The 8,521-nt window shown below is 37.5% G+C and overlaps 1 protein-coding gene across 2 annotated transcripts; it reads left to right on the top strand.

Moving 5' to 3' along the window:
* Nucleotides 1-700: 700 nt before the first annotated feature.
* FGG (fibrinogen gamma chain) lies at nt 701-8,233 on the top strand. 2 transcript variants are annotated; one of them, XM_034772185.1, is made up of 10 exons: nt 702-875; nt 978-1,022; nt 1,521-1,704; nt 1,806-1,899; nt 3,833-3,963; nt 4,765-4,898; nt 5,012-5,196; nt 6,135-6,415; nt 7,435-7,607; nt 7,989-8,233. In XM_034772185.1, exons 1-10 carry the CDS (start codon nt 807-809, stop codon nt 8,001-8,003), a joined length of 1,311 nt encoding a protein of 436 aa, XP_034628076.1. In that variant the 5' UTR covers nt 702-806; the 3' UTR covers nt 8,004-8,233. The 2 variants fall into 2 exon arrangements, with proteins under 2 accessions (XP_034628075.1, XP_034628076.1); XM_034772184.1 differs by lacking the exon at nt 7,989-8,233 and having other exon boundaries at nt 701-875; nt 7,435-7,836.
* The last annotated feature ends 288 nt before the right edge of the window (nt 8,234-8,521 follow it).

Raw genomic sequence — 8,521 nt, 5'->3', positions numbered from 1 at the left:
ACCTAGCCTGAAATCTGTAGCAGAGCTGGGAATGGAGCCTAGAGTCCTTGTTCAATATCTGAACCACAAGACTGTCTTTTCTCTAGCCCTATTGGGCAAGGCACTGTACGAACATGACATACAAGACAGTCCTTGCCTCTAAGAGTGTACAATCTTGCTTACAGAAGGAATGCTCTTTTCAAAGCATGGGTTCTGAACCAGTGGTGATTAGAAAGGAAAACACTTTGATCCTACAACTGACACACACAATTCCCCAGAATGGAATCTGTGGATTGTAAGAACGTAACTGCTTGAAAAATAGCAGCCTGTCCTTATTGAATAACCTGTGCCTCTTACATTTAGGCCCTGAGAGTAACTGGGGCTTCTCCTTGAACTAAACAACCGGGGCTCATCTCAGGCACCATTCCAACATTGTCCAGAATCATATGTTAGTTTTATTACTCCAGTGTTACTGGAAGCGATTGCTCCATGCCTCCCCTTAGCTTTCTCCAGATCCTAACACTGCCCTGGCTGCAAAGGACATAGTGTGGGCAAGTGGGAGACTGCTGCTAAAAATGGGAGGAGCAGGAGCTTCAGTGCAAATTCTGGGAATCCAGGACAAAGGCACTGAGAAGTTGTTCCTCCACCACTGTCCCACCCCTACACATTGCATCACGGTGCCCGCCCCCAGGTTCAGCCAGCTCCCTTAAACTGCTGCTGTGAAGTGCAGGGGAGTCAGGGCAGATTCCAGCAGCCCGTACAGCTGAATCTCTCAGTCATTGACTCTGCACACATACTAGCTGGAAGCACACTTTGGTATAGACACCATGGTGCCGAAGTTACACAGATGGGCTACTGCGCATCTTCTGTCCTTACTCTTTTCAACTTGCATGGCAGTAAGTGAAACTGTACAAATGGACCAGTAAAAAATTACAATGCCCCAAAAATACCATAAGGAGAACAATAACTAAAAAATAATGTTGTTTTCCCCCTTTCAGTATATTGCTACCAGAGAAAACTGCTGCATCTTAGATGAACGATTTGTAAGTAGATGTGTGATTCCTTTCTTCTAAATTAAGGAACTGAATAAAATATTGTTCCACTTATAATTAACATTCATTATTATTTTGTTTTATCATGCATTGTTATTTTCAATATCTACTATTATTAAAAGTAATATTATGCTTTACGGTTCACTCTTAATAACAGCATTCATTGTTCTAAAATGTACTGTAAATTCCATTAATAATACCATGTATTATTCTAAAGTATACTATTATCAATAACATATGTTGTTATTTTTAATATTTAATAACAATATGCATTATCAGGACTGTCTCTACAGATTCTGATACTGCAAGCACAGTAGCAAATGCCCAGTCCTACGTGTCCACAGTTACCTACATAAATCCTTATTGAATGTTGGGCTGCCCTTAATATTTTCCTGCCCTGAGTGACCATCTCTTTTGCCTCACTGTAGAAACTGGACTGGTCCTTTATTATTTTATTATTATTATGTTTAATTATTCTTTTCCCTTTAGGGTAGCTATTGCCCAACTACATGCGGCATTGCAGACTTCTTAACTAAATACCACCCTGGTGTGGATAAGGAGCTGCAGGTCCTTGAAAATCTCTTGCAACAGATCACTAACTCTTCCACTGTAACAGAACAGTTGATCCGCCAAATCCAAATCCACAGCCTCCCAGAGAAACTGAGTCTGCCAGGTGAGAACAGAAAGACAATTAGAAAACCGAGAAAAATATGTAAAATTTAGTTTTCTTACTTTTACATGTAATTGCATTAATATATTGTTCCTGTTCTACAGATGTGATCAATGGTTTTACTCAAAAAAACAGGAAAATAATCGATGAAATTATCAGATATGAAAACACTATTGTGGAACATGAAAATACTATACAGTAGGTATTTTCCAATTTGATATTGTTTAACTATGCAGATCTGTTCCTTTATTTTATTTTACCAGCTGCAATTGAAGTTTTTTCACAGCACTTCATTTCTGCATATAAAGACCATTTTGGTGTCTTTTCACTCATAACTGCATAATTAGGATGTGATCCTGCATTTCTTGAATACCCACATCTCCCACTGGAATACAAGACCAGGCTGTAAGAACATGGGAAAGTTTGGCTGTTCTTTTTTTTTTTTTTTTTCAATCAGTATTTTTGTTTAAGTAATTGTTCAAAATGTTTCCATTTATTATTCTTAGACTTCAGAGATTTTAGTAATATGAAACTGTAACATGGATCTTACCAAAGATTTGTTTAGCCAGTTGGTACTTTTTTATTGGTTTTGCTGAACATGCATCATGAACCAAATTCTGCTCTCTGTTTCATTGGACTGAATCCAGAATAACTATTAAACTCAAAGGTGTTCATCTTAAGTCTATACTGTTCTATATATTTGAAAACATATTTAACTTATCTAAATTATAATAATGAATTATTATTTATAAATTGTAATTGTACTATTTAACTTTAAATGCCAAAGTCACTCCTGTGATAACATTATGCCAGGAATCACTGAGAATTGGTTAATATACAGTAAGTCTGAGTTTTTGACATTTAGAATTAATGTAACTATATCTTATCTTAAATGCCTTTGCATCACCTGGTCTGAGAGCATTTTTTATTTAACCACCCACTGATGACAGTTTTTAATTTTCATATTAGATTTAGGTTTATATTGTTTTTAATTAATACACTCTATATAATATTAGAATGAATTGCTCTCAAATGTGTTTACTCTTTTAAAAACAGAAATATGCAATAGTTAATTTTCATAATATGTAGGGCCATGGATGCAGACTCCTGTTATTTTTTCATGTTATTTCAAGTTCCCATAATTTTATGAACTCCCAGTTTTATGAAGGTTTCAAGAGTCCTCCAAACCTTCATAAAAATCAGGTTTCTATTGTACTTTCTTGTACCTTACTATATACTTTACCTCCAGAACTCAGACCTGCAATTCTCACAAAATAAAAATTCCCATAGAGCTTTGTCCATGCACTGACTGCAAGAATGGGCTTTACTGGGTAAAGAGATACTGGTCCAAGTAAAACATGTCCAAGTTAAGCATGTGCTTCAGTGATTTCCTGAATCAGGCAATGGGCCTGCTCAAAATTGAGCATGCATGTAAGCACTTTGTTGGATTAGGGCCAGAGTGCGCAGTACGTTGGAGAATTGACAAGGCAAAAGACATTCAAACAACAGGGAGGTAGTGAAGGGATAAGATCTGAAATGGTCACGTTAAATCAAAGCCAAAATTCTAGAAAACGTGTATATACATGGAAGCTCTAATAGGTATTTACAAAGGGCTGGAATGTGGGCTGGCCCTTATGCAACAGCATAGTGAAAATGAGAGCACGGAGGGAGACTACCCACCTTGTACAGCCTTCTTATGGGCTACCCAGAACAGTAGTATTTGCTCTCAGGAGAGCAAAAACTGCTACCAAGTTGCTCCCACTCAAAAGCAACTTGCAATAAAGGGGGCAGATAGAGAAGAGGAGTAGGCAGAATCTTGGCTCCACTTTCTTGTGCACCAGCAAGGCTCTGATTGTAGTAAATTATTGTCCTCCCAGTGCAAATGGTTAGCAGTGTAAGGCAGAATGCACAAACGCTTATATGGGGATGGGGCAGCTCTGCACTGCCCCACAGTGTAGGGCTGTAGCTAAATACCACACTGTAGCCCAAAATGATTTACATTGTCTCATTAAATAAAGCAACATATTTTAGATTCGTACATTAGATATGTAAGGCATATTTCAGGGAAATATGTATTGTTCTCATTAAGAAAAACTGGCATAACGTGTAATTTTTATGTTTTTATCTCTAGGCAACTGACAGATGTGTTGATGTTAAACACTAAGAAGATTTCACAACTAAAACAGATGACTAATCAGCTTACATCACAATGTCAGGAGCCATGCAAAGACACAGTCCAAATACTGGAAACAACTGGAAGAGGTACATGAAATGCTTATTGTGTGGCTTAAATTAATTCTTAAGTGTTATCTGTCGACAATATAGTGGTGAGGGCCATCTGAGTACTTAAATGGGTGATCCTGCAAAACTTTCTTACAGGAGTTATTCTTAATCACATGATCCATTAATTTCTCTAAGAATTACCCATGGGAATAAGGGACTCAGCATCATGACCAATGTAAATAATGCTTTTCCATATTTACATTGTATTACTGCTATTTTTATGTTTGTTTGTTGTTGGCTAGTGCGTCATTCAACAGAAATACTAGACAGGTGTTCTTCATCTAGGATGTTGTGGAACAAATCTTATTTTCGCATTTGGGCATGATTAGCCAAGATTTGACTATCCCAGTAAACCCTCTCTTTATTGTAGTCCATAGACCAGGCAAGTGCTTTTATGGAGTTATAAGATCAGAAAGGATACTATATTATAATATTTCCGCTCAGCCACACAGAAATAATTAATCTAATACATTAGACCTAAAAATGCCCTTTTTATGACTGCAGAAACAAATAAAATTATTGTATTTTACATTCAAGTTATGCTACCTAGATATTTACTAATAGTAAAATCTTACTCATCCTTATACAAGTCCCGTTAACTTCAATAGGACTTCCTGTGTGATGAAGACCTAGCCTACAGAGATAACTTTGCCATAGTAATTATTATATGTACTGTGTATGTTGCACTGTACTAGAAAATGATCAGATGCTTTTAAAATCACCTTTAAAACAAGATGAGACTTTAGCCAAAATACTAACAATGGTGTTTGTTTATTGCAGATTGTCAAGACATTGCAAATAAAGGTGCCAGACACAGTGGTCTTTACTTCATCAAACCTCTAAAAGCTAAGCAGCAGTTTCTAGTCTATTGTGAGATTGACACATTTGGCAATGGATGGACAGTGTTCCAGAGAGTATGTAATCTGTAAATTCAGGTCATGAATAATTCTGATTATATAACAGAATTTCATTTACATGGGCACATGCTGCTTTGGTTGACTTTCTTTCTTTCTTAATCTGCTACCAGAGACGTGATGGGAGCATGGACTTCAAGAAAAACTGGGTTCAGTACAAAGAAGGATTTGGACACCTGTCACCAGATGACCAGTCAGAGTACTGGCTGGGAAATGAAAAGATTCATTTAATAACCACTCAGTCTACTATTCCATATGCCTTAAGGATAGAACTGGAAGACTGGGAGAATAAAAAAAGGTATTTCACTAATGAGCCTTCTAAAAAAGTCAACTTAAAATACACACCTGTCATGTGTACTGATTTTTTTGGTACAGCCACAGATATCTGTCTCTACTACCAGATATCAGATACCTGTCTCCACTGCCAGATCAGTTTGTACAACTTTCAGAAGAATGGATAATGCAGTGTCATTAGCCTATTTGTATCAAACTACCTTCTCTATCAGTTTATAAAACCATAAATATATTTGCAGTTGAATTTTCTCTCACTACCTGCAACTTTGTGATCAAAAAGGAAGCAACATATGCTCATGAAAGCTCCATGTTGGCATCTTCCTTGGAAAATATAATTTACTCTGTAGAATGTGTCTGTTTCTTCCTTACACAGTTTCTTCACAACCCATGTGTAGCATTTAAGATGTTCTACTTTCCCCCCTGGGTTAGCCTGCCATGACACCCTTGACATCCCATTTGATAACTCATCATTCTAACTGCTGGAAATTAGATGAGGTTCCATTCAGAACCTGTTGTTGTCATACTTCGCTATTCCATAGAAAGAGATGGGTGTTGAGTGGTGCAAGCCATTTTCTCCTTCCAGGAGCAATTTGCTCTCACCATCCCCATTTCATTCCAGCATGGACAATGAGAGACAGTGATTATTTATCCCACTCAGATCTCCTGAAAGCCATCGCAAAGCACTACTCTAAGACCACTGAGATGACCCAGTTTACCTATCTTTGACTACCTAAAGTTGGGGGGGTTTAGAAGGGTTCATAATGATTCATTAAAGTGACATATTATAATTTGGCAAGGAAATATCTAATTAGATATTAGATATGTCTTCTAATTAGACATAGAGTGACACAGGAACTGACTCTAAAATGCTGTCATTTATAGTCTAATTGTGAATGTTTTGGGAATCCAGTATACACAAATTCACCATTATTTTTTTAACAGTACTGCAGACTATGCTGTGTTCAAAGTGGGACCTGAAGCAGACAAGTACCGACTGACCTATGCCTATTTTGTTGCTGGTGGTGAAGCTGGGGATGCCCTTGATGGTTTTGATTTTGGAGATGATCCCAGTGACAAATTTTTTACATCCCATAATGGCATGCAGTTCAGTACCTATGATAGTGACAATGATAAATTTGATGGCAATTGTGCTGAACAGGATGGAGCAGGATGGTGGATGAATAGATGTCATGCTGGTAACCTCAATGGCAAATATTATCAAGGTAATACATGCTTTGGGTACCTACTTCATATAAAAAATAACTTCATGGCTTTACAACAAATTCTAGCGATGGAGAAAAACATTGTGTAGATTTTAGCTGTTTATTTATTTTTGGCCATCCCATTCCTTACACTTCATAGCTGATCCTTGCTGCTGAGCAACACAAATTGATACTCTCCCAGCCCTTATATGTTACTCCAGGTAGCTTCTGCTGAGCCTGGGGGGAAGCATTGTATGCAAGAGCTAAAGCACAGGTGCTGTCTTCCACTGCTGCTAGAGGCAAAGACAAGAAGTTTCTCCCTTTTGCTTTGTGGTTACAAAAGTATTGTCTCCAGCAACAGAGTCCCAATCATAATCCCGTTGCCGGAGGACAGGCAAAAAAACCCAAGGCAAGGCGGAAAGATAAGGAAAAAAGGGTGAGAGATAGGGAATTCAGGAGAGAAACAGACTTGATAGGACAGAAGTTTGTACAAAGGGAGAAGAGGAGAGGGAATCTGCAATCGCAGTGTGTTTGGGATATATACATGATGATATGATGTAGTAGAAAGAGTTTATCAGTATAAGTTTAGGATGGCTACATTACTCATAAATCATGTAGCCATGAAGGAGTTATGGAGATCATGTTCATCAAGTACCAATAAAACCTTTATTCCACACCATACCGTCATGGATTCATGGTTGATCTTGAGATTTCAGATCTTAAACCTGTCACTCATGCAGGACTGAATATTGGCTGTCTGTACCTAAAACCAGTGTAATTTGAGGGGAAATCTACATTTGGAGAGGAGAAGGAAACATTCTTCTGGCGGGCTGATATTTTTTTACAGTGACAGCAGTTCGAAGCTGCTCAGAGATTTGGAATGTTAGAATAAATCCTGGAGGAGATAGATTAGTAGGTAGAGGCAGTCAATGGTGCACGATAAGTATAGTTTTGTACAGAGATTTCATTACTACAGACATGCATGTGCATATAAATTATTTTACAAACAATTATATATTCTGCTACAATTTATATTTTAGGTGGCACTTACTCAGCAAAAGAGGTTGGTCCAGCTGGATACGACAATGGGATTATCTGGGCAACCTGGCGTTCTCGGTGGTATTCCATGAAGAAAACTACAATGAAAGTCATCCCATTCAACAGACTTTCAATAGGAGATGGACAGCAGCACAACTTAGGTGGCTCCAAACAGGTTGGATCAGATGGCCGAGGCGATATTTAGAAAGATAATAGACAGCAGATAACAGTTCTAACAATAATATATTTATAGCTCCACTTGGCATTCCGGTATAGCCTATAAACGTTATCACAGTGCAGCATTTTCTCAGAAACCCATTTTTACTTTTATGTTAGTATATTTGTACAATTTTTATTTCAGCTGACTGACAAATAAAGGGATATGGTCTTGTCATCAGAAATGACTCTTTGCCTTTATATATTTTGAGCATTGTCCCTTTTGAAATTCAACTTGTCTAAATATGCATGACCACCATAAACATACCATCATAACCATACATAGTTCATCCTTTGGTGGAGAATATTATAATACTTTTTTTTTTTACTTCTGTTGTAGGTTGGAGACATTTAAAGAGACAGTTTAACAAAGATTTATCTGGACAGGAAAACAAAATCTTTTACCTCTGGGACAATGACTTCATCTAAACTTCTTCAGTTCAGCTCTGGCTGTTAATTGATGCTCACTATTAAAACAAAATCATTAAATGCCCTAGCTTTTCTGCGTGAGCAAGTTACTGTGTCTGCTCTGTGTGGGGTTATTTTTCTGTATGCACTTTCAATAAAATTTGATTACAAAGAACACATAAAACTTGTCATTAATGATCCAGTGGCATGTAAACAAATCAAAACAATTACAGAAGTTGTCGTAAAAATCTGTTCCAGTTCACCCATCCCAAGTTTATACACTGGTACTTTCCTATTATTCATTTAGAGGCAAGGCACATGCAAACCATTAACTGTTTTTCTCACATTGTTATGGATTCCTCATAATGCTGCCTTAACACATTTTTAACTACTCAGGTACCTGTCAGAGGCAGGTACAGCCCACCCAGGATTTGGTTACACATGGTGTTTGTGATCCTATGGGTC

Source organism: Trachemys scripta, chromosome 5, assembly GCF_013100865.1.
Source record: "Trachemys scripta elegans isolate TJP31775 chromosome 5, CAS_Tse_1.0, whole genome shotgun sequence".
In the NCBI taxonomy this organism is placed as follows: domain Eukaryota; kingdom Metazoa; phylum Chordata; order Testudines; family Emydidae; genus Trachemys; species Trachemys scripta.
The sequence above is the reverse complement of the archived record's forward strand: the minus strand, read 5'-3'. Positions and strand labels throughout refer to the sequence as shown.

Excerpts from the sequence above, each read along its gene's own strand:
- FGG (XM_034772184.1), top strand. The coding sequence starts at position 807 with ATGGTGCCGAAGTTACACAGATGGGCTACTGCGCATCTTCTGTCCTTA. Across the intron at positions 3,964-4,764 it reads ACTGGAAACAACTGGAAGAG|ATTGTCAAGACATTGCAAAT; the intron begins GTACATGAAATG and ends TGTTTATTGCAG. Across the intron at positions 4,899-5,011 it reads GATGGACAGTGTTCCAGAGA|AGACGTGATGGGAGCATGGA; the intron begins GTATGTAATCTG and ends ATCTGCTACCAG.